General features: G+C 47.6%; 1 protein-coding gene across 2 annotated transcripts in view; it reads right to left on the minus strand.

The window, feature by feature from the left end:
* Positions 1-26,790, minus strand: part of MOCOS (molybdenum cofactor sulfurase) — a 1,370,999-nt gene that overhangs the window by 92,296 nt on the left and 1,251,913 nt on the right. For both annotated transcript variants that reach the window (XM_063922731.1, XM_063922730.1), the window contains one exon: positions 1,239-1,344. In XM_063922731.1, the coding sequence (XP_063778801.1) occupies positions 1,239-1,344 (106 nt within the window). The remainder of the gene's footprint in view (positions 1-1,238; positions 1,345-26,790) is intronic.

Raw genomic sequence — 26,790 nt, forward strand, 5'->3', positions numbered from 1 at the left:
TCTAATTTAGTTTACAAGACATGAAATTAGCAACAATAGAAATTAAGTGATACATAAGGCTGTCGGCAATGGGATATTGGGACATGAGTTAAAACCAATATCCTATACATATTTGGTTCTGTGAATATTTCATGATAAGGACCAATCATTACACACGTACGGCTGTCTGATATATTGGCAGTGGCCCACCTTCAATTAAGTATGCACAGCAATGGATATGAAACACATACAGCCCATGAATTTATATGAGTTGCATGTGTATTGGAATTAAGCAATAGAATCACCGCATATTCATAGCGTTTTCTAGCATATAGAAGCGTTTTACAGCCACTGGATTCAGTGTCTCGTCAATTCGTTTACAGTAGTTTGTCAATTCATGAAACAATTACCAATAGCGGAGAAGTGCAATGTGAAGACAATCCACTAGTTTCATTAGGTTGAAGCTTGATGGTTACTGTCTGGAATATAGAATAGAAGCGGCTAATAAATGGTGATGCGCACACCACTAATAGGAAGCTGCTTATAATGAATTGAAGTACAGTAACATTTTTTGGATTACATTTGGACTATTGTCAAGTTTAACAATTCACAACACACTATCTCCTTATAAGTGTTATTTAGTGACAATACACTGTGTCAGCAATTAGGAATTTATCCTTATAAGAAAAACAAATCAAGCATACATACTCAGTGGTTTAGCTTTTTAATATCACTTTATTATTTTTTCACAATCACATATTTTTTCACTTCACATATTTCGCTAGCTATTAATGATATTCAATAAAAGTTATATTTTAACATTAGTGGTCATTATCCCAATGGGTTAATGACTTTTAGTAAATTCAAATTGTATTAATCCTAGTGTGCCCTATCAAAGGAATACTTTTTTCTGTTTGCCTTAATATAATGAATCAAAACAGTGAGGACATTATAACCATATTTTATAGGTCATTACAGCTCCACATCTAACAAATACATCAGCTCCAATTAAATGACTGTTCTGGGAGGTTTAGCAGCTTCTGTAGTAGTGATTGTAGTGACACCATCACTAAGGTGCACCTGGATAGAGGATGGGCTGCACTCATAGTAATCTATTACAACTTTTCTTGTCCACAGACAGCAAGGCTTAATACATGTATGTGTCCAGCCACCATATATTCAAATTACTGTGGACCACTATCAAGAAGGATAAATAATATCAAAAGATCTTGGCAGAGGCAATTATATAATGATCTCACCTTAATGGAATTTGTAGACTTAGTTCATAAATACTTGCAGCGTTTACAAGAAGATACTGGGCTTCATTGACTAAAGAGAGTGAGGGCGAAGATGCATCTACAAAACCTGAGACAAAATATACATGTTATTGGCAAGGAAAAATGTTACAGAAAATGGTTAATGTTAATCTTACAGAAAATGGTTATCTATTCCTAATTGCTTAATGCAACTTTTTTGCTCAAGTTAGAAAATATCCAACATTTGTTGTATGAGAATGAATTAAGGGCCTCACCCAGAAAGGAGCAAATCATTGTAAATATACCTATTCTCCTCAGAGTAACATGGTATTAGAAAGTTGCAAAATGTGGCTTTCTAACTTGGGGCCTGCGGGGTCATTCCGACCCGCTCGCACGCAGCGGTTGTTCGCTGCGGTGTGACTTGGTCAGAAATGCACATGCATTGCGCACGCGCACGGTTGCCTAGTGACGATCGTCGCCAGGCAACGACGACGCCACCGACAAATGTGATCACAGCCGCGATCGCAAGAAGATGGACAGGCGGGAGGCGTTTTCGTGGCAGCTACTCACCGTTTCCATCCGTTTTTGGGGAGTGGTAAGAAAAATACAGGCGTGTCCAGGTGAACGGAGGGCGGATGTCTGACGTCAAAGCCGGGACCTGCATCGCTGGAGCTGTCGCACAGGGTAAGTAGGTCTAGGGCTACTCTTGTTTTGCAGGAAACTTTTTTTTAGCATAGCAGGGCTGCACAAGCGATCGCAGCCCTGCTATGCTAAAATACACTCCCCCATAGGTGGAGATTAGTTTATTGCACCAGCAGCAAAAAGTTGCTTGGTGCGATCAACTCGGAATGAGGGCCCTGATTCAGAGATGTACATAAACTCAATGCTTTACATATGACTCCAATGTTTGTGGGAATGCTTCATGAATAGACCACTAAGAGGCCTATTTATCACCATCTGCATCCAGGATGCGGAGGACTGGTGATAAAAACGCTCAAACTCGCACTGCGATAATTGATAACATCACATGGATGTATCAATTATCGCATGCAGGGACGCTCTGTCCCTGCGATGATACTCCACAACACGATACGACCCCCCCTCATCGCGACTACCCCTGCGTGCCGCGCCCTCCTCCCCCGAGAAGATCAATATACTCACCAGTCCCGGGAGCAGGTCCGCACTGCTTCTGCTGGGCTGCCCGGCGCCAGATCCTGTGCGCTGCGGTGACCCCCGGTGCTGTAAAGTGCGCTGCCGCTTTGCAGCATCATTTTACTGCACTGGGGTAACACTGCAGCACATGGGGGACCCGGTGCCCGGCAGCGCTCACCGGAGCAGCGGACACCGGCTCCCTGGACAGGTGAGAATGGTTTTTGTTTTTTTTACTTTTTACACTGTGATCAGCTTGTGTGTCCATCAGACACATATAGCTGATCACTCTGCTGGGTCCCCGCTCAGCTTTCTCTGCCAGGGGCAGAGAAAGCTTGGCAAATGCCACATTATCGCAGTGCTGCACTTGTGAACTCGCCAGCCTGAGCTGGCGAGATTATCACGGGGCACACTGCAGCATTTTTTCACATTTTTTTTTTTTTAGTAAATTTGGCCACATCACATTTCTCATTGTAAGTATAGGGAATGCGGTGTGGGTTACTAAAAAAAAGTGCTCCAAATGCCCTTTAATACATTCAGGTGATACTAAAATAATGTGAAAAGGGTGTGAAAATAGGATTTTAATACCTACCAGTAAATCCTTTTCTCTGTCCGTAGAGGATGCTGTGGTCACATTCAGAACCATGGGGTATAGACGGGATCCGCAGGAGACATGGGCACTTTAAGACTTTCAAAGGGTGTGAACTGGCTCCTCCCTCTATGCCTCTCCTCCAGACTCCAGTTATAGGAACTGTGCCCAGGGAGACAGAAAGGATTTATTGTTAAACCACGGTGAGCATCTTACCAGCTCATACCTCAAGCATGCCGCAGAACGTGGCATTCAACAGAATACAAGCCAACGGCATGAACGATTGCAGCAACATGCTGACAAGAACCATAACACAACATGTGTGTAGCCACAAGCAATAACTGCAGATACAGTACGCACTGGGACGGGCGCCCAGCATCCTCTACGGACTAAGAGAAAAGGATTTACCGATAGGTATTAAAATCCTATTTTCTCATACGTCCTAGATGATGTGCTGGGGTCACATTCAGAACCATGGGGTTATACCAAAGCTCTAGAATGGGCGGGAGAGTGCGAATGACTCTGCAGTACTGAATGACCAAACTTGAGGTCATCAGCGGTCAAGGTACCAAACTTGTAAAACTTAGCAAAAGTGTTTGCCAAGTAGCTGCTCGGCAAAGTTGCAATGCCGATACCCCTCCGGCAGCCGCGCAAGACAAGCCCACCTTTCTAGTAGAATGGGCCCTCACCGATTTTGGTAACGGCAATCCAGCCGTGGAATGAGCATGCTGAATCGTACCACAGATCCAGCGTGCAATAGTCTGCTTGGAAGCAGGGCACCCCATCTTGTTGGGAGTAAACCGGACAAACAGAGCCTCTGTTTTCCTAATCTGAGCCGGTCTGGCGACATAAATCTTCAAAGCTCTGACCATCTCGAAACTTTGACTCAACAAAGGCGTCAGTAGGTTGGTTCATGTGGAAAGATGAAACCACCTTCGGCAGAAATTGTTGACGTGTCCTCAATTCTGCTCTATCTTCATGGAAAATCAAATAAGGGCTCTTGTGAGACAAGTCCGCTAACTCAGACACTCGCCTTGCAGAAGCCAAGGCCAACAGGATGACCACTTTTCAAGTGGGGAACTTCAACTCCACCTTCTGTAAAGGTGCAAACCAATGTGATGGAAGGAACTGCAACACCACATTAAGATCCCACGGTGCCACAGGAGGCACAAATGGAGGTTGGATGTGCAGCATGCCTTTCCCAAAAGTCTGAACTTCTGGAAGGGAGGCCAATTGTTTCTGAAAGAAACTGACAAGGCTGAAATCTGTACCTTAATTGAGCCCAATTTTAGGCCTGCATCCACAGCTGCTTGGAGAAAATGGAGAAAACATCCTAGCTGAAACTCTTCCGTAGGAGCCTTCTTGGATTCACACCAAGAACATATTTTCTCCAACTACAGTGGTAATGTTTAGACGCTACTCTTTTTCTGGCTTGAATAAGTGTGGTAATGACTTCACTGGGAATACCCTCACGGATAGGATTTTGTGCTCAACAGCCAAGCCGTCAAATGTAGCCTCGGTAAGCCTTGATACACGCACGGCCCCTGCCGTAGTAGGTCCTCGCGCAGAGGAAGAGAGCAGAGATCTCCTATGAGTAATTCCAGAAGATATGGATATCAAGCCCTCCTTGGCCATTCTGAGACCATGAGGATTGCTTGAATATTTGTTCTTCTTATGATTTTTAGAACTTTTGGAATGAGAGGAAATGGAGAGAATCCATACAACGACTGAAACACCTACGGTGTCACCAGTGCATCCCCTGCTATTGCTTGAGGGTCTCTCGACCTGGAACAATATCTCTGAAGCTTTTTGTTGAGACAAGATGCCATCCTGTCTACTTAAGGAAACTCCCCAACGACTTGTCACCTCAGTGAAGACCTCTTGGTGGAGGCCCCACTCCCCTGGATGGAGATCGTGTCTGCTGAAGAAGACTCTGGAATGAAGATTGCTGACAGAGCGTTTGTATGTCTTTCCGCCCCGTGGAGAACCTTCGTGGCTTCAGCCATCACTGCTCTGCTTTTTTTTCTGCCTTGGCAGTTTATGTACGCTACTGCTGTTACATCGTCCGACTGGATCAATACGGGCAGATCGCGAAGATGTTCCGCTTACAGAAGGCTGTTGTAAATGGCCCTTAACTCCAGAACGTTTATGTGGAGACAAGTTTCTTGACTTGACCATCTTCCTTGGAAGATTTTCCTCCGTGTGACTGCACCCCAGCCTCGGAGGCTTGCATCCGTGGCTACCAAGATCCAGCCCTGGATCCCGAACCTGCACCCCTCTAGGAGGTGAGAGCTGTGTAGTCACCACAAGAGTGAGATTCTGGTCTCAGATGACAGGATAATCCTTCTGTGCATGTGTAGGTGGGATCCGGACCACTTGTCCAACAGGTCCCACTGGAACACTCTGGCATGAAATCTGCCAACTGAATGGCCTCGTAGGCTGCAACCATCTTTCCCAGCAACCGAATGCATTGAGAGAGTGACACTTTTGCTGGTTTCAGAACATGTTTGACCAGGCTCTGAAGTTTCAGAGCCTTTTTCCCTGTAAGAAAAACTATGTAGTTCTGTGTACAGTATCCTTCCCAAAAAACGACAGCCGCGTTGTTGGAATTAACTCTGCTTTTGGCAAGTTTAGGAGCCAACCATGTTGTTGAAGAACTGTCAGGGAGAGTGCAATGTTTTGCACCAACTGGTCCCTGGATCTTGCCTTTATCAGGAGATCGTCCAAGTACAGGATAATCGTGACTCCATGCTTTTGAAGGAGAACCATCATTTCCGCCATTACGTCGGTGAAAATCCTCGGAGCCGTGGATAGACCAAACGGCAACGTCTCAAACTGGTAATGACAATTCTGAATTGCAAACCTCAGTGACGCAGAGGAAAATGGAAATCTGTAAGTAGGCATCCTTTATGTCTACCGAAACAATGAAATCTCTTTCCACCAGACTGGAAATCACTGTCCTGAGAGATTCCATCTTGAATTCGAGTTTCTTTTGGTAGAAATCGAGGGATTTCCATTTAGGAGTGGCCTCTGTCCGGTCTCAGGACCACGAAAAAGGCTTGATTAAACGGCTTCACCCTGTTGTGACGGGGGAGCCAGGAAAATGACATGATTCAGAAACAACTTTTGTATTGTGTTGCATACTACCACCCTGTTCAGAGGAGAACTGGTAAGGCGGATTTGAAATCGTTGAGGGGAAACGTCTCGAAAACTGCCAGTTTTCCGAATGAATCCAGAGGATGATTTCTGCACCTATAATCTGGAAGAGACTGCGGACCTCTTCCCTCTTTCCTTTCCTAAACCTGCAAAGAAAAAAGGGACTCTAACTTCTTGTGCATCTATCGGGTCGAGATGACGCAATCCGATAATGATGCGTCTTCATTCGTTGTGATTGACCATAGGGCCAGAAGGTTGACTTACTTGCGGCCGCTGCTGAGATCAAATCAACTAGGCCATCACCAAACAAGGCTTCCCCTTCATAGGGAAGAGGCTCCATTTCTTCTTGGAGTCAGCATCAGGATTCCACTGGTGAATGCACAATGTCCGCCTAGCCGAGACCGCTATAGAATTGGCCTGTGAATCCAAGAGTCCAATTTCCCCTGCAGTCTCACTTAAGCATGCTGCAGCGTCCTTGATATGACCCAACGTAAGGAGTATCTCATCTCCCTCCAGGGTATCTATATCGGACGACAAGGTATCCTATCATTTTTTAATACTACTACTCACCCATGCGCCTGCCATGGCAGATCTAAGTAAGGTACCCGTGGTTACATAGCTAGGATATAGCGTAGCTTCCTGTATACGATCCACTGGATTTGTGACATGGTCCCATGCAGAGCAGGGAGAGACTCACACTTTATTCTGTCCGCGGCGGGAACGAATAACCATCGGAAGCCACCAGGATTCTTTCTCAGAGCGCTCAGTACATGATATTAGCTATCCGTATATATCTATACATACATATACATACTATATACATATAAACATATATTAATCCACATATATATATATATATATAGACCTTCCGTCAGTAACAGCAGGGTTCTCCATGACGTTAATATGTCCTTAATTGTACTGCACAATATTGGACCTAATAAGGAAACAATCTGGTCGACACAGGAATCAGTATCCATGTCGGTATCAGGGAGTAGCAACTGGGCAAAATAACATTCTATGTTATTCATGTACTGAATATGTTAATCATGTACTGAATGCTCTTTTCCAATTTTGGATCTAAACTGGAATCACTATAGTCGACACTGGAATCCGTGTCCGTGTCGGAATCAGTATGTAACATTTCTAATCTCTTACTGATATGCTCCATATTTGCATTCAAGACATTCACCCAGTCAGGAGTCGGCGGTGCCGACACGGTCACCCCCTCATACGTCTGTGTCCCTAATATAGTTTCCTTCTGGGAAGAGCACTCAGCCTCAGACATGTCGACACACATGTATCAAACACCAACAGACACACCGGCTTATATGAGACAGACCCACAGTAAGACTGTCAGATGGACACAGAGAGGATTTTAGCCAGCTCACAACTCAGTGCAATCATACAATGCCTGTGAATAGACTCATGATAACAGACTTGCATCGCTTTTATCTGAAATACACTGCCCAAATTACACTGTGCCCCCCCCCCCCATTTTTAGCACCCTGAGACTTGTGTCAGCAGTGAGGGAGGACCAGCGTCACTGCTGCATGTAGGAGAAAAAGGCGCTGAGCTGTGCTGGCCGAGTGAGGAAGAAGTCCCGCCCCCGTAATGGCGCGCTTCTTCCCGCTCTTAAATAAATAATGTCACTGGCGGGGGTAGGACAGTGCCTAGGCACTAATGTCCCCTTCTGCCAGCCAAAAAAGAGAAATTATACATGCTGCCCAGGGCGTCCCCCCCCCCCCGCGCCCTGCACCCTGCAGTGCCTGTGAAATGGGAGTATGGCGCGCAGAGTTCTCGCCCGCCGCGCGGTACCTCATAATGCCGTCACTGAAGTCTTCTTTTCTTCTGCTACTCACCTGTCTTCTGACTCTGCAAGGGGGTGACGGCAGGCTGCGGGAGTGAGCATCTGAGCGTACCCAGCGATCAAACCCTCAGGAGCCAATGGTGTCCTGTAGCCAGAAGCAGAGCCCTTGAACTCACTGGAAGTGGGTCATACCTCTCTCCCCTAAGTCCCACGAAGCAGGGAGACTGTTGCCAGCAGCCTCCCTGAACATAAAAAACATAACAAAAGTATTTTTTGGAGAAACTCAGTAGAGCTCCCTGTAGTGCGTCCAGTCTCACTGGGCACAATTCTAAAACTGGAGTCTGGAGGAGGGGCATAGAGGGAGGAGCCAGTTCACACCCTCTGAAAGTCTTAAAGTGCCCATGTCTCCTGCGGATCCCGTCTATACCCCATGGTTCTGAATGTGACCCCAGCATCCTCTAGGACGTATGAGAAAACACCCTTTTTCACATTATTTTAGTAAAAATAATGTTAATAAATAGACCCCTAAATCTGGAGAGAACCTGTCACAAAGTAGTGTGCTAACAACCAACTAGTACTGTATATGTGCTGTTGATAAATGAAACTTTCTAAAAGGTATAAAGCTACTGCTCTACATTAGAGATGAGCGGGTTCGGTTCCTCGGAATCCGAACCCCCCGAACTTCACCCATTTTACACGGGTCCGAGGCAGACTTGGATCCTCCCGCCTTGCTCGGTTAACCCGAGCGCTCCCGAACAGCATCATCCCGCTGTCGGATTCTCGCGAGATTCGTATTCTATATAAGGAGCCGCGTGTCGCCGCCATTTTCACTCGTGCATTGGAGATGATAGGGAGATGACGCGTGCAGCGTTATCTCAGTTGTGTTCAGTGTGCTGCAAATATCTGTGCTCAGTGTGCTGCAAATATCTGTGCTCAGTGTGCTGCAAATATCTGTGCTCAGTGTGCTTGCAAATATCTGTGCTCAGTGTGCTGAAAATATCTGTGCTCAGTGTGCTGAAAATATCTACGTTCTCTGCCTGAAAAACGCTCCATATCTGTGCTGCATTGTAGTAAATAGTACAGTGCAGAATTTTGCTGACCAGTGACCACCAGTATTATATCAGTACTGTACAGTAATCCACTGCTCTACCTACCTCTGTGTCATCCAGTATACTATCCATCCATACCTGTGGTGCATTTTAGTTGTTGTGCGCAGTAGTAGGAGGACAGTGCATAATTTTGCTGACCACCAGTATATAATATATAGCAGTACGGTACAGTAGTCCACTGCTCTACCTACCTCTGTGTCGTCCAGTATACTATCCATCCATACCTGTGGTGCATTTTAGTTGTTGTGCGCAGTAGTAGGAGGACAGTGCATAATTTTGCTGACCACCAGTATATAATATATAGCAGTACGGTACAGTAGTCCACTGCTCTACCTACCTCTGTGTTGTCCAGTATACTATCCATCCATACCTGTGGTGCATTTTAGTTGTTGTGCGCAGTAGTAGGAGGACAGTGCATAATTTTGCTGACCACCAGTATATAATATATAGCAGTACGGTACAGTAGTCCTCTGCTCTACCTAACTCTGTGTCGTCAAGTATACTGTCCATCCATACCTGTGGTGCATTTTAGTTTTGCACAGTAGTAGGAGGACAGTGCATAATTTTGCTGAAAACCAGTATAAAATATATAGTAGTACGGTACAGTAGTCCACTGCTCTACCTACCTCTGTGTCGTCTAGTATACTATCCATTCATACCTGTGGTGCATTTTAGTTGTTGTGCGCAGTAGTAGGAGGACAGTGCATAATTTTGCTGACCACCAGTATATAATATATAGCAGTATGGTACAGTAGGCCATTGCTATTAATATATTACTGGAATATAATTCCACACATTAAAAAATGGAGAACAAAAATGTGGAGGGTAAAATAAGGAAAGATCAAGATCCTCTTCCACCTCGTGCTGAAGCTGCTGCCACTAGTCATGGCCGAGACGATGAAATGCCATCAACGTCATCTGCCAAGGCCGATGCCCAATGTCATAGTAGAGAGCATGTAAAATCCAAAAAAACAAAAGTTCAGTAAAATTACCCAAAAATCTAAAATAAAAGCGTCTGAGGAGAAGCGTAAACTTGCCAATATGCCATTTACGACACAGAGTGGCAAGGAACGGCTGAGGCCCTCTCCTATGTTCCTCATGACTATTGGGTCAGCTTCACATGAGGATGGAAGCACTCATCCTCCCACTAGAAAAATGAAAAGACTTAAGCTGGCAAAAGCACAGCAAAGAACTGTGCGTTCTTCTAAATCACAAATCCCCAAGGAGAGTCCAATTGTGTCGGTTGCGATGCCTGACCTTCCCAACACTGGACGGGAAGAGTTGGAGCCTTCCACCATTTGCACGCCCCCTGCAAGTGCTGGAAGGAGCACCCGCAATCCAGTTCCTGATAGTCAAATTGAAGATGTCACTGTTGAAGTACACCAGGATGAGGCTATGGGTGTTGCTAGCGCTGAGGAGGAAATTGACAAGGAGGATAGTAAGGTGGTTTGTTTAAGTCAGGCACCCGGGAAAACACCTGTTGTCCGTGGGACGAATATGGCCATTGACATGCCTGGTCAAATTACAAAAAAAATCACCTCATCGGTGTGGAATTATTTTAACCGAAATGCGGACAACATTTGTCAAGCTGTAATAAGTAGGGGTAAGGACGTTAACCACCTAGGAACATCCTCCCTTATACGTCACCTGGAGCGCATTCATCAGAAGTCATTGACAAGTTCAAAAACTTTGGGTGACAGCGGAAGCAGTCCACTGACAACTAAATCCCTTCCTCTTGTAACCAAGCTCCTGCAAACCACACCACCAACTCCCTTAGTGTCAATTTCCTCCTTACACAGGAAAGCCAATAGTCCTGCAGGCCATGTCACTGTCAAGTCTGACGAGTCCTCTCCTGCCTGGGATTCCTCCGATGCATCCTTGAGTGTTACACTTGAGTGTTACTGCTGCTGGCGCTGCTGTTGTTGCTGCTAGGAGTCGATCGTCATCCCAGAGGGGAAGTCGGAAGACCACTTGTACTACTTCCAGTAAGCAATTGACTGTCCAACAGTCCTTTGCAAGGAAGATGAAATATCACAGCAGTCATCCTGCTGCAAAGCGGATTCATTGCACAAATTGGCTTTATTTTACCTAAATTGCCCCCCCTCCAGTGTGTACTCCGAAAGAGTGTTTAGTGCAGCCGCTAACCTTGTCAGCAATCTGCGTACGAGGTTACTTCCAGAAAATGTGGAGAAGATGATTCATCAAAATTAATTATAATCAATTCCTCCGTGGAGACATTCACCAGCAATTGCCTCCAGAAAGTACACAGGGACCTGAGATGGTGGATTCCAGTGGGGACGAATTAATAATCTGTGAGGAGGGGGATGTACACAGTGAAAGGGGTGAGGAATCGGACGATGAGGAGGAGGTGGACATCTTGCCTCTGTAGAGCCAGTTTGTGCAATGAGAGATTGATTGCTTCTTTTTTTGGTGGGGGCCCAAACCAACCAGTCATTTCAGTCAGTCGTGTGGCAGACCCTGTTGCTGAAATTATGGGTTTGTAAAAGTGTGCATGTCCTGTTTATACAACATAAGGGTGGGTGGGAGGGCCCAAGGACAATTCCATCTTGCACTTCTTATTTTCTTTAATTTATCTTTGCATCATGTGCTGTTTGGGGACTATTTTTTAAATCTGCCATCCTGTCTGACACTGCAGTCACACTCCTAGATGGGCCAGTTGTTTGTGTCGGCCACTTGTGTCGCTTAGCTTAGCCATCCAGCGACCTTGGTGCACCTCTTTTTTCTTTGCATCATGTGCTGCTTGTGGACTATTTTTTAAATCTGCCATCCTGTCTGACACTGCAGTGCCACTCCTAGATGGGCCAGGTGTTTGTGCCGGTCACTTGGGTCGCTTATCTTAGTCACACAGCGACCTTGGTGCACCTCTTTTTTCTTTGCATCATGTGCTGTTTGGGGACTATTTTTTTGAAGTGCTATCCTGTCTGACACTGCAGTGCCACTCCTAGATGGGCCAGGTGTTTGTGTCGGCCACTTGTGTCATATAGCTTAGTCATTCAGCGACCTCGGTGCAAATTTTAGGGCTAAAAATTATATTGTGAGGTGTGAGGTGTTCAGAATAGACTGGAAATGAGTGGAAATTATGGTTATTGAGGTTAATAATACTATGGGATCAAAATTACCCCCAAATTCTATGATTTAAGCTGTTTTTGAGGGTTTTTTGTAAAAAAACACCCGAATCCAAAACACACCCGAATCCGACAAAAAAATTTCAGGGAGGTTTTGCCAAAACGCGTCCGAAACCAAAACACGGCCTCGGAACCGAATACAAAACCAAAACACAAAACCCGAAAAATGTCCGGTGCACATCACTGCTGTACATGATACTTATGTGGACTAAGAGGATCTGGTGGCTGCCGTAGCCAAAGCACTTTTGAATTTCATGGCAGGTTAGTGAAAAAAACATGAATGTATTAAATGACATTATTGAATTGGGAGAAAGGAAGCAAGCTGGACTGGGGCAGCAGACTGAAGAGGAGGCTCCCGGAACTGTCCAGCAGCATTATGGTCATAAGCAGTGCTTAAAGTAGTCCTAGGGAGGTGGTGGAAATCACCCCCCCTCCCCACGGTGCCCATGTAATAAAGGTATTGCGCGCATGGTCTCAAAAAGAAAGGTGCATGGACACACAATAGTAATAATGCCTACAGTAGTAGCACCCCATAATACCCATAATGCCCACCACAGTGCCCCTTATACAATGCCCACAGCAGTAGTGCTCCTTATGCAATGTCCACTGTACTGGTAGTGCCCACAGTGGTAGTGTCCCTTATATAGACCCCATAGTAGTGGTGCCCCTTATGCAATGCCCACAATAGTAGTGCCCCTTATGTCCCCAGGAGTGATGCCCCTTGTGAAGTGCCCCCTTTACAATGCCCTCATTAGTAGGGCCATCAGTAGTAATGCCCCCAGTAGTTTAGCCCCTGTAGTTATGCCCCCAGTGGTAACGCCTCTGCAGTTATGACCCCAGTAGTAATGCCCTCCTGTAGTTTGCCCACAGTAGTTAGCCCCTTTGTAGTTTGCTCCCAGAAGCTTGCCCCCTTGTAGCTTGCCACCAGTAGCTTGCCCCCTTGTAGTTTGCCCCCAGTAATAATGTCACCCAGTAGATTTCCCCCAGTAGTAATGCCCCCCAGGAGTTTGCCCCCAGTAGATGCCCCTCAGTAGTAATGCCCCCCAGTAGTTTGCCCCCAGTAGTAATGCCCATCCAGTAGTTTGCCCCAGTAGATGCCCCCAGTAGTAATGCCCCCGGTAGATGCCCCCCAGTAGTAATTCCCCCCCCAGTAGCTTTCCCTTAGTATATGCGCAAGAAAACAAAAAAAATCCCAATACTCACCGAGCCCCGCTCCCGCTTCCAGACCTCTGCAGTCCTCTCTTGGCGTCCGCTCCTCGGCACTATGGGAGAGACGTCATGACGTCTCTCCCATAGTGCACAGTGACAGCACTGGAAGCCGGAGCTCAGTACTGAGCTCCTACCGCCAGCTTTGACTGTGGAGAGGGAAACGGGCGCCCGTCGTTCTCCCTGCGGTGCCGGGGACACATCGGGTTAGGTGATCCGGAGGAGGAAGAACTGCATTCCGTCTCCAAGTGGAACTGACGGAATGCAGTTCCGCCCCTTCCGGCTCACTTTAACCCCTGGTCATAAGAGAAGCAGGCTGGAATAGGACAGTAGGCTGATGAGTAGGCACATGGCACAGCAGCATTGCAAGCAGGAACAGGCTCTGGTGAATTGAGAAATTGAGACAGTGCAGCATAAATAGGGTTTATTTGGAGAGGGAGATAGTAGTATTTAATGTGTACAAGGAATGGTGCAAATGTGTAATGTAAAATCCAATCTAGCAGAATATCCCTACTGGATTGTGCAAATCAAGGTAAAAAAGTACATTTGTACAACTGTATATTGTAAAAGGAGAGTGGGTCAGAGGTGTAGCTAGGTGCCATGGTGCCCGGAGCAAGGGTATGTTTCGGCGCCCCCTCCCCTCTACTGAATTGGATGCATGTTGTATTTGAAAAGAAAAAAACATTTAAAAATCCTAAATTGGTGACAGGACTGATTCTAGACTTTGTGGATCTCAGGGCGAAAGTATTCTTTGGGCACCCCCATGTTCAAAATAGGAACAGTGCATGCCTAAGGTGTGCAACAAAAATATAGGGGTGTGGCTTCATGGGGAAGGGCAGTGACCAAAGAATAGTACCAATTCAGATAACACCGCACCGTAATGTCCGTTATTCACATTACACCACAGTAGTGTCCGTTATTCACTTTACACACTAATACACTTTACAACACACAGTAGTACCCCTTATAAGGGGTACTACTGTGTGGTGTAACACGTATAAGGGGTACTACTGTGTGGTGTAACACGTATATGTGTTACGCCACACAGTAGAGCCCCTTATATACATTACACAACACAGTAGAGCTGCATATACACGTTACACCACAGTAGACCCGTTTATACATGTTATGCCACAGTGGAGCCACTTATAAATGTTACTGTGCAGCTTCTAATGCAGAGAGAGGTGCTGTAACAGCTGGGGCAGAGAGGGTTGCTGCAGCAGCTAAAGCAGAAAGAGGTGCTGCAGCATTCAGGACAGAGAGACGTACTGCAGCAGCAGGGGCAGAAAGAGGTGCTGCAGCAGCGGGGGCAGAGAGTGGTGTAGCAGGACAGAAGTACCGTATTTGCTGGCGTATAAGACGACTTTTTGGCCCTGCAAAACATGCCACCAAGTGGGGGGGTCGTCTTATACGCCGGGGGTCGTCTTATACGTCGTATACGCCGCAGTGCCTCCCGATGCACTGCGGCCGTGGCGGGTCATCAGCGTGGCTGCGGCGATACAGGGGTGCCAGCCTTTTCGGCGTGACCGTCCCGTTCTGCTCGGGAAGCAGCGTCGCTCCGGCCCGCCCCTTGCGGTCATAATATAGTAATGTCACTTGGTATTAATAGACTGCTGCTAGTGACAGGGAGACAGGGAGGGCAGACAGGGAGCAGGGACCAATCCAATCAGGCTTTGTATACAGCCAACAGCCAACCACAGTACTGCACCATTGTACAGTACAATACAGTACAATACAGCATAGAAAAAGTCCAGCCGTCAAACGCCTATCAACCCTATCATGGCACCAGCAAAAAGAAAGAAATATGATGCAAGTTTTAAACTTCTTTGTTCTTTTACGTTTTATTTGGTGTGTGGAAGGTGTGCGGAAGAGGGGGTAGTCTTATACGGCGAGTATATAACAAACTCTATATTTTGAGTGGAAATGTTGGGGGTCGTCTTATACGCCCAGTCGTCTTATACGCCGGCAAATACGGTAACCCTGCTGCACAGCTGCAAGCAGACAGTAGTGAGACATATAAAGAGGACAGCAGAGCTCCGGCATGTGACAGCTGTCAGTGTCTCCTAGAGATGAGCGCCGGAAATTTTTCGGGTTTTGTGTTTTGGTTTTGGGTTCGGTTCCGCAGCCGTGTTTTGGGTTCGACCGCGTTTTGGCAAAACCTCACCGAATTTTTTTTGTCGGATTCGGGTGTGTTTTGGATTCGGGTGTTTTTTTCAAAAAACCCTAAAAAACAGCTTAAATCATAGAATTTGGGGGTCATTTTGATCCCAAAGTATTATTAACCTCAAAAACCATAATTTACACTCATTTTCAGTCTATTCTGAATACCTCACACCTCACAATATTATTTTTAGTCCTAAAATTTGCACCGAGGTCGCTGTGTGAGTAAGATAAGCGACCCTAGTGGCCGACAGAAACACCGGGCCCATCTAGGAGTGGCACTGCAGTGTCACGCAGGATGTCCCTTCCAAAAAACCCTCCCCAAACAGCACATGACGCAAAGAAAAAAAGAGGCGCAATGAGGTAGCTGTGTGAGTAAGATAAGCGACCCTAGTGGCCGACACAAACACCGGGCCCATCTAGGAGTGGCACTGCAGTGTCACGCAGGATGTCCCTTCCAAAAAACCCTCCCCAAACAGCACATGACGCAAAGAAAAAAAGAGGCGCAATGAGGTAGCTGACTGTGTGAGTAAGATAAGCGACCCTAGTGGCCGACACAAACACCGGGCCCATCTAGGAGTGGCACTGCAGTGTCACGCAGGATGGCCCTTCCAAAAAACACTCCCCAAACAGCACATGACGCAAAGAAAAAAAGAGGCGCAATGAGGTAGCTGACTGTGTGAGTAAGATAAGCGACCCTAGTGGCCGACACAAACACCGGGCCCATCTAGGAGTGGCACTGCAGTGTCACGCAGGATGGCCCTTCCAAAAAACCCTCCCCAAACAGCACATGACGCAAAGAAAAAAAGAGGCGCAATGAGGTAGCTGACTGTGTGAGTAAGATAAGCGACCCTAGTGGCCGACACAAACACCGGGCCCATCTAGGAGTGGCACTGCAGTGTCACGCAGGATGGCCCTTCCAAAAAACCCTCCCCAAACAGCACATGACGCAAAGAAAAAAAGAGGCGCAATGAGGTAGCTGACTGTGTGAGTAAGATAAGCGACCCTAGTGGCCGACACAAACACCGGGCCCATCTAGGAGTGGCACTGCAGTGTCACGCAGGATGGCCCTTCCAAAAAACCCTCCCCAAACAGCACATGACGCAAAGAAAAATAAAAGAAAAAAGAGGTGCAAGATGGAATTGTCCTTGGGCCCTCCCACCCACCCTTATGTTGTATAAACAGGACATGCACACTTTAACCAACCCATCATTTCAGTGACAGGGTCTGCCACACGACTGTGACTGATATGACGGGTTGGTTTGGACCCCCCCCAAAAAAGAAGCAATTAATCTCTCCTTGCACAAACTGGCTCTACAGAGGCAAGATGTCCACCTCATCATCATCCTCCGATATATCACCGTGTACATCCCCCTCCTCACAGATTATCAATTCGTCCCCACTGGAATCCACCATCTCAGCTCCCTGTGTACTTTGTGGAGGCAATTGCTGCTGGTCAATGTCTCCGCGGAGGAATTGATCATAATTCATTTTAATGAACATCATCTTCTCCACATTTTCTGGATGTAACCTCGTACGCCGATTGCTGACAAGGTGAGCGGCGGCACTAAACACTCTTTCGGAGTACACACTTGTGGGAGGGCAACTTAGGTAGAATAAAGCCAGTTTGTGCAAGGGCCTCCAAATTGCCTCTTTTTCCTGCCAGTATAAGTACGGACTGTGTGACGTGCCTACTTGGATGCGGTCACTCATATAATCCTCCACCATTCTTTCAATGTTGAGAGAATCATATGCAGTGACAGTAGACGACATGTCCGTAATCGTTGTCAGGTCCTTCAGTCCGGACCAGATGTCAGCATCAGCAGTCGCTCCAGACTGCCCTGCATCAGCGCCAGCGGGTGGGCTCGGAATTCTGAGCCTTTTCCTCGCACCCCCAGTTGCGGGAGAATGTGAAGGAGGAGATGTTGACAGGTCGCGTTCCGCTTGACTTGACAATTTTCTCACCAGCAGGTCTTTCAACCCCAGCAGACTTGTGTCTGCCGGAAAGAGAGATCCAAGGTAGGTTTTAAATCTAGGATCGAGCACGGTGGCCAAAATGTAGTGCTCTGATTTCAACAGATTGACCACCCGTGAATCCTTGTTAAGCGAATTAAGGGCTCCATCCACAAGTCCCACATGCCTAGCGGAATCGCTCCGTGTTAGCTCCTCCTTCAATTTCTCCAGCTTCTTCTGCAAAAGCCTGATGAGGGGAATGACCTGACTCAGGCTGGCAGTGTCTGAACTGACTTCACGTGTGGCAAGTTCAAAGGGCATCAGAACCTTGCACAACGTTGAAATCATTCTCCACTGCACTTGAGACAGGTGCATTCCACCTCCTATATCGTGCTCAATTGTATAGGCTTGAATGGCCTTTTGCTGCTCCTCCAACCTCTGAAGCATATAGAGGGTTGAATTCCACCTCGTTACCACTTCTTGCTTCAGATGATGGCAGGGCAGGTTCAGTAGTTTTTGGTGGTGCTCCAGTCTTCTGTACGTGGTGCCTGTACGCCGAAAGTGTCCCGCAATTCTTCTGGCCACCGACAGCATCTCTTGCACGCCCCTGTCGTTTTTTAAAAAATTCTGCACCACCAAATTCAAGGTATGTGCAAAACATGGGACGTGCTGGAATTTGCCCATATTTAATGCACACACAATATTGCTGGCGTTGTCCGATGCCACAAATCCACAGGAGAGTCCAATTGGGGTAAGCCATTCTGCGATGATCTTCCTCAGTTGCCGTAAGAGGTTTTTAGCTGCGTATTCTGGAAAGCGGTGATACAAAGCGTAGCCTGCCTAGGAAAGAGTTGGCATTTGCGAGATGCTGCTACTGGTGCCGCCGCTGCTGTTCTTGCGGCGGGAGTCCATACATCTACCCAGTGGGCTGTCACAGTCATATAGTCCTGACCCTGCCCTGCTCCACTTGTCCACATGTCCGTGGTTAAGTGGACATTGGGTACAACTGCATTTTTTAGGACACTGGTGAGTCTTTTTCTGACGTCCGTGTACATTCTCGGTATCGCCTGCCTACAGAAGTGGAACCTAGATGGTATTTGGTAACGGGGGCACACTGCCTCAATAAATTGTCTAGTTCCCTGTGAACTAACGGCGGATACCGGACGCACGTCTAACACCAACATAGTTGTCAAGGCCTCAGTTATCCGCTTTGCAGCAGGATGACTGCTGTGATATTTCATCTTCCTCGCAAAGGACTGTTGGACAGTCAATTGCTTACTGGAAGTAGTACAAGTGGGCTTACGACTTCCCCTCTGGGATGACCATCGACTCCCAGCAGCAACAACAGCAGCGCCAGCAGCAGTAGGCGTTACACGCAAGGATGCATCGGAGGAATCCCAGGCAGGAGAGGACTCGTCAGAATTGCCAGTGACATGGCCTGCAGGACTATTGGCATTCCTGGGGAAGGAGGAAATTGACACTGAGGGAGTTGGTGGGGTAGTTTGCGTGAGCTTGGTTACAAGAGGAAGGGATTTACTGGTCAGTGGGCTGCTTCCGCTGTCGCCCAAAGTTTTTGAACTTGTCACTGACTTATTATGAATGCGCTGCAGGTGACGTATAAGGGAGGATGTTCCGAGGTGGTTAACGTCCTTACCCCTACTTATTACAGCTTGACAAAGGGAACACACGGCTTGACAAATGTTGTCCGCATTTCTGGTGAAATACTTCCACACCGAAGAGCTGATTTTTTTGGTATTTTCACCAGGCATGTCAATGGCCATATTCCTCCCACGGACAACAGGTGTCTCCCCGGGTGCCTGACTTAAACAAACCACCTCACCATCAGAATCCTCCTGGTCAATTTCCTCCCCAGCGCCAGCAACACCCATATCCTCCTCATCCTGGTGTACTTCAACACTGACATCTTCAATCTGACTATCAGGAACTGGACTGCGGGTGCTCCTTCCAGCACTTGCAGGGGGCGTGCAAATGGTGGAAGGCTCATGCTCTTCACGTCCAGTGTTGGGAAGGTCAGGCATCGCAACCGACACAATTGGACTCTCCTTGTGGATTTGGGATTTTGAAGAACGCACAGTTCTTTGCGGTGCTTTTGCCAGCTTGAGTCTTTTCAGTTTTCTAGCGAGAGGCTGAGTGCTTCCATCCTCATGTGAAGCTGAACCACTAGCCATGAACATAGGCCAGGGCCTCAGCCGTTCCTTGCCACTCCGTGTGGTAAATGGCATATTGGCAAGTTTACGCTTCTCCTCCGACAATTTTATTTTAGGTTTTGGAGTCCTTTTTTTACTGATATTTGGTGTTTTGGATTTGACATGCTCTGTACTATGACATTGGGCATCGGCCTTGGCAGACGACGTTGCTGGCATTTCATCGTCTCGGCCATGACTAGTGGCAGCAGCTTCAGCACGAGGTGGAAGTGGATCTTGATCTTTCCCTAATTTTGGAACCTCAACATTTTTGTTCTCCATATTTTAATAGGCACAACTAAAAGGCACCTCAGGTAAACAATGGAGATGGATGGATACTAGTATACAATTATGGATGGACTGCCGAGTGCCGACACAGAGGTAGCTACAGCCGTGGACTATTGTACTGTACTGTGTCTGCTGCTAATATAGACTGGATGATAATGAGATGTAGTATGTATGTATAAAGAAGAAAGAAAAAAAAAACACGGGTAGGTGGTATACAATTATGGATGGACTGCCGAGTGCCGACACAGAGGTAGCTACAGCCGTGGACTACTGTACTGTGTCTGCTGCTAATATAGACTGGTTGATAAAGAGATGTAGTATGTATGTATAAAGAAGAAAGAAAAAAAAACCACGGGTAGGTGGTATACAATTATGGATGGACTGCCGAGTGCCGACACAGAGGTAGCTACAGCCGTGGACTACTGTACTGTGTCTGCTGCTAATATAGACTGGTTGATAAAGAGATGTAGTATGTATGTATAAAGAAGAAAGAAAAAAAAACCACGGGTAGGTGGTATACAATTATGGATGGACTGCCGAGTGCCGACACAGAGGTAGCTACAGCCGTGGACTACCGTACTGTGTCTGCTGCTAATATAGACTGGTTGATAATGAGATGTAGGATGTATAAAGAAGAAAGAAAAAAAAAACCACGGGTAGGTGGTATACAATTATGGATGGACTGCCGAGTGCCGACACAGAGGTAGCTACAGCCGTGGACTACTGTACTGTGTCTGCTGCTAATATAGACTGGTTGATAAAGAGATGTAGTATGTATGTATAAAGAAGAAAGAAAAAAAAACCACGGGTAGGTGGTATACAATTATGGACGGACTGCCGAGTGCCGACACAGAGGTAGCTACAGCCGTGGACTACCGTACTGTACTGTGTCTGCTGCTAATATAGACTGGTTGATAAAGAGATGTAGTATGTATGTATAAAGAAGAAAGAAAAAAAAACCACGGGTAGGTGGTATACAATTATGGATGGACTGCCGAGTGCCGACACAGAGGTAGCTACAGCCGTGGACTACTGTACTGTGTCTGCTGCTAATATAGACTGGTTGATAAAGAGATGTAGTATGTATGTATAAAGAAGAAAGAAAAAAAAAACCACGGGTAGGTGGTATACAATTATGGACGGACTGCCGAGTGCCGACACAGAGGTAGCTACAGCCGTGGACTACCGTACTGTACTGTGTCTGCTGCTAATATAGACTGGTTGATAAAGAGATGTAGTATGTATGTATAAAGAAGAAAGAAAAAAAACCCACGGGTAGGTGGTATACAATTATGGATGGACTGCCGAGTGCCGACACAGAGGTAGCTACAGCCGTGGACTACTGTACTGTGTCTGCTGCTAATATAGACTGGTTGATAAAGAGATGTAGTATGTATGTATAAAGAAGAAAGAAAAAAAAACCACGGGTAGGTGGTATACAATTATGGATGGACTGCCGAGTGCCGACACAGAGGTAGCTACAGCCATGAACTACCGTACTGTGTCTGCTGCGACTGGATGATAAATAATGATATAAAAAATATATATATATCACTACTGCAGCCGGACAGGTATATATTATATAATGACGGACCTGCTGGACACTGTCTGTCAGCAGAATGAGTTTTTTATAGAATAAAAAAAAAACACCACACAAGTCACACGACGAGTGTTTAACTTTTTCAGGCAATCACAATATAGTATACTACTAACTATACTGGTGGTCAGTGTGGTCAGGTCACTGGTCAGTCACACTGGCAGTGGCACTCCTGCAGCAAAAGTGTGCACTGTTTAATTTTAATAATATGTACTCCTGGCTCCTGCTATAACCTATAACTGGCACTGCTCCCCAGTCTCCCCCACAATTATAAGCTGTGTGAGCACAGTCAGATATATACATAGATGATGCAGCACACTGGGCTGAGCAGTGCACACAGATATGGTATGTGACTGAGTCACTGTGTATCGTTTTTTTCAGGCAGAGAACGGATTATATTAAATAAAACTGCACTGTCTGGTGGTCACTGTGGTCAGTCACTACTAAACTCTGCACTCTCTACAGTACTCCTAAGCTCCAGTAAATCAAGTGTCTCTGTCTCAAATCAATCTCACTCTCTCTCTTCTAATCTAAATGGAGAGGACGCCAGCCACGTCCTCTCCCTATCAATCTCAATGCACGTGTGAAAATGGCGGCGTCGCGCGGCTCCTTATATAGAATCCAAGTCTCGCGAGAATCCGACAGCGTCATGATGACGTTCGGGCGCGCTCGGGTTAACCGAGCAAGGCGGGAAGATCCGAGTCGCTCGGACCCGTGAAAAAAAACATGAAGTTCGGGCGGGTTCGGATTCCGAGGAACCGAACCCGCTCATCTCTAGTGTCTCCTGCTATTGCCTCTGGCCTGCCCTGTTCCCTACCTAGTTTCCGAGTAGGCGTGTGCCCCTCTGCTTCTCCTCCTCCTGCTCTGTGGCTGCCTGTACAGCAGCCCGCAGTATAGAGGAGGGAGGGGGTACAGGCAGCAGTGCGCCCTCTAACTTTTCTAGCGCCCGGAGCTCGCGCTCCACTGGAGCCACCCTCGCTACACCCCTGGAGAGGGTATATTTATTGAAGATCTACAGTATAAATACAGCTGTGCTCCGGACTATTTTTGCTGGTTTTGGTTTTAATGCGTGTTCTGGTTTTGGATTTCAGACGTGACTGGTTTTGGTTTTGGATACTTTTCCAAAAATTTACTAAAAAAGCTAAATCACATAATTTGGGGCCTTTTTGTTCCTACAGTATTATTACCCTCAATAACCTTCATTTCCATTCAATTTTGACCACCTTACAGCTCACAATATTGTTTTCAACCACTTTATGCCAAAGGCTGCAACGAGCTGGCTGGTTACTAAGTGACAGAGCAGCGGAACAAACCCACGGCAGGTTATAGCATATCTAAGAAACATTGCCACACAGTAGTGTCAGAAATTAAAAGTGGTGCATGACTGGTGGCAGCAGCTGCAGCACTAGTATTTGGTTGCTCTTCTTTAAATTCATCCTTATCCATTATTCAATTAGCAGATCACTGCGTGGAGTCACAGGGTTTATAGATGCATGTGAACAAAGCGCACTAGGGTAAAGCGTAGCAAACAGTACAAACAATACATCTTTTTTTTTTTTTTTTACTTGCAGCTCGTTTCAAACTGCGTGAAGCCAAGGGCTTATATATGCACATGAACAAAATGTGCAGCACACCAAACAGTACAAAGAATAGATCTATATCTTTTTTTTTTAACTTGCAGCTTGGTTCAAACTACATGCAGTCACAGGGCTCATATATGCACGTGGACAAAGTGGTTTATTCAGAGATAAATGCAGATGGCTGTATACACAGCCAGATCTGCATTTATCTCTGCACATGCTGGGGGCCGCCCAGCACAGGGAAAGGCCACCAAGCATGTGTCAGGCCATCCCCCGATGCGCCTGCATTTAGATTGCGTATGCATCGGATCTAAGGTTGACCCCTGGCAGCGCAGCCTATGTTACACCTGCTCCACCTGCAGTGCAAAATGGTTTTGCCCAGTTGCTTGTTTTTTTGGTTTGCTAACATGCCTGAATAACCCACTTTATACAGAGCAAAGCCGGGATCTGTAAGTAAGTCTGTAAGTCTGGAGTCTGGACAGTGGACACAACACAGCCAATACATTGCACAACATAAAGCAGTGGGCATGAGAGTGAAATGGAGCTGAGTCCCAGCCACGGTGCATTAGATAGAATCAAAAATCCAACGTCGGGAGGATGACGTTTTGCCTCGAAGTGGAATCCGAGTCTGGCAAGAAAACTCGAGCCATGGCTTGGGAAGACTCAGATCCCGGAAGTTCGGAGAGGCTTGGATTTCAAGGAATCAGAACCACTCATCTCTAATAATAAAGCACAGTACTCAAGATCAATTCAATGCTGACAGTCTCTTTCGATCCATGAAATAACAACCTAAAAGCAATCATCACCAAGGAAATGAAGAGCGCGTGCGAATAGCGCAAGCGAACGTAAAATTCTAGGCTGTTAGGATTGCATGGGCTTTACACAATGTTTAGGTTACTTAACAGTGAATAGGCTTGGGGGGGTTGGTCTTAATTAGAATAGTGGGAGTGCAGGGAGGAGCTAGCAGACATTTTGTGTGAGACAGGATATCCTTTGGGTCTCTTTCTCTCAGGATTTTCCAGCAGAAGGACCTCTGCTCCTGTGAGTTGCTCTTTTAATTAATTACTTATCTCCAAAATCCTTTTTCTCCACTCATCTTCATTCTTTCACTTATTCCTATCTATTCTTTAGCCTCTTTATTATCTCTTCTTTCGTTTATTCCCTCACTATCCCCCTTTCTTCATTCTTCTCCTCATGGCCGCTCGCCCACGCAGACGGGCGCACCCCCCTGCTCGCTTCCTAGTCCCAGGGTCTGGTGCGGCGTCAGCGGTATCTTCCGCGCTGGGCCACCGCCAGTCCCTCAGCCCTGCCCTGCTAACTGCTGCCGCGGCCGCACCCGCGGATGCTTCCCCTGGCGGCCTGGGGGCTACTTCCGCCGGAGGTCCCGCGACGCGCTCGCGTGGGCTCCGGTGGATCGCTGCTACACGCGCCGCTTCTCCCTCGCCAGCCCCCTCAGCTGCGCAGGGCATGCGGGACGGGACGGTGGCGGGGGCGCGCGGCCGGACACAGGATGATACTACCCCCCTGGGGGTGCTGCGACAGCCTCCAGGCGCAGAGGCACACGCTGCGTCAGCCTCCAGGGTCTCGTCCCCCCCACTACTGTTTAACCCATTCCCGCTGATAGGCCCATACGGGATCGCGGGGGCATCCGGCAGCGGCACGTGCGCTCTTCTTGCCACGCGTCCCCCGGGCACGGCGTGCCGATAGGCGCGGTGCTGCTGCACCCAGCCTGGGGGAGAACGCATTGTTGTGTGCTCGCCCTGCATTAGGTGCCCCCCGTCCGGTCGGCAGCCCCCTCGCGGTTGTTGCCCGGTCCCGGGTGGGCACTGGGCGCAGGACGAGAAGCACAGCTTCAGGTACTGCGCATCCGGCTGGTGCTGCGGGGCCTTTGGCCGCCGCCACACCTGCGAACAGCAGCGGGGTCCTCCCTATTGCTCCTGCTACAGTGGCCGCTCCTGCAGACAGGGACACGGCGTCTGTTTCTGCACTGCTGGTATCGGTTATAGGGATTCTTACTCCCCTGTTGACGGCTCGGTCATCTTCAAGTGGCCCGGCGGGCCAGTTCGGTGACTTGCGATCTGTACTCACCACACTGGTCGCTCAGCTGACGTCGTTATGCGCCGCTCCCCCTTCTGCGGCAGGTCAGCAGCCGCTTGTTTCCACTGGGCCCGGTGCGCAGGCGCCTGCACTTAACCACTTGCCAGGCTCTTCGCTGGCACTTTCTGTTCCCTCTCCTAAATCAGATCCGGTGGATATGCCGGAGAGTGATTCCAGCGACAGCGACCAGTCTTCTGCATCGGCTGCCATGAGACGGGCCTCCCAGGCATCCCCGTCCGGTGAGGCTAATGGTAATGACGTTTTGGGTCAGCAGGGTGCCGGGGCCGGGACTTCCAGGGGCAAAGATCAGGCGAAGGTTGCCAAGGGTAAACGCCATAGGCACGGGTGTTCCCACAAGCGCAGTAAGCGATCGCGCCGCCGGAGGCATGGTAGCAGTAGCAGCAGTCCGGAAGAGGGCAGCCCCAGCGACGTCGTGCGTTTCCCGTATACCAAGGTTATGCGGGGTCTCCGCCCACGCATACGGGCATATATGCGGAATCTGCAAAAGCAGCGGTGGTGTGGCTGGCTGGCTGGCTGGCTAGCTAACTTTGCCTGCTCCTGCCTACCTTACACGGAGGAGGAACTCTGTTCTGATTCAAAGGGAAGGATTTGAACATCTGAATATTGAACGTTCTTCACAAAACCTACACTTGAACAATTATCCCGTAATACCCCGGGGTGCGCATATCTGCATAAATGTCAGCGTGTTTATGTCGGTGTGTATGTATAGGTGTCAGTATGTGCATGTATGTGTCAGCATATGTATGTCGGTGTACATAAAGGTGTCAGAGTGTGTATGTGGCACTGTTACATCTGTGTGTGTCTGTGATATATGGTACAGTAATACCCCTTTCACATTGCACAAATAACCCAGTATCGACCCGGTATATTACCGGGTCGACACGGGACGGAGTGCAGTGTGAAAGGGGCCATAGAGAATTCCCGTGCCGTCTTTGAAGGCAGTGGACGTGTGTGTGAAGGAGAGCTTTCACACACAACGGTTTTCTTTCAAGCCATGTCTGCTGCTGCTCATGCGCACATCATTACATACGGCTCAAAGCTGTTGTGTGTGAAAGACTCTGCCGGACGGCAAAAAGCCGGACAAAGTTTGTCTGGCTTTTTGCCATCTGGGAGAAACCGGCGCATGTGTTACAGCCCATAGGGTCCAATGCCGGATCCCACCCAGGAGGGACACGTTTCCAATTCCCGGGTGGGATCCGGCATTGGAGATGTGAAAGGGGTTTAATATAGTTGTGTTATACACAATAGCAGCCCCCACAGGATATTGTTACAGACATTAGAAGCCCCCTCACAGGGTGCCTCAGATATCCCTTACGATCGCCACCCCTTACAGGTTTTTTTACCCAATCGATGATGCAGTATCTAATACTCGCAATATTATGTTTAAATTCTGCAAAATGGCGTGTCACCGGTTGTTCTGATTTCTTCTCACTACTTAATGCAGTTCTAATAGCGGAACGGTGCATGGCCATGCAATCTTTGAATCTCCCCTG

The sequence above is a fragment of the Pseudophryne corroboree genome, chromosome 5, assembly GCF_028390025.1.
Source record: "Pseudophryne corroboree isolate aPseCor3 chromosome 5, aPseCor3.hap2, whole genome shotgun sequence".
In the NCBI taxonomy this organism is placed as follows: Eukaryota; Metazoa; Chordata; class Amphibia; order Anura; family Myobatrachidae; genus Pseudophryne; species Pseudophryne corroboree.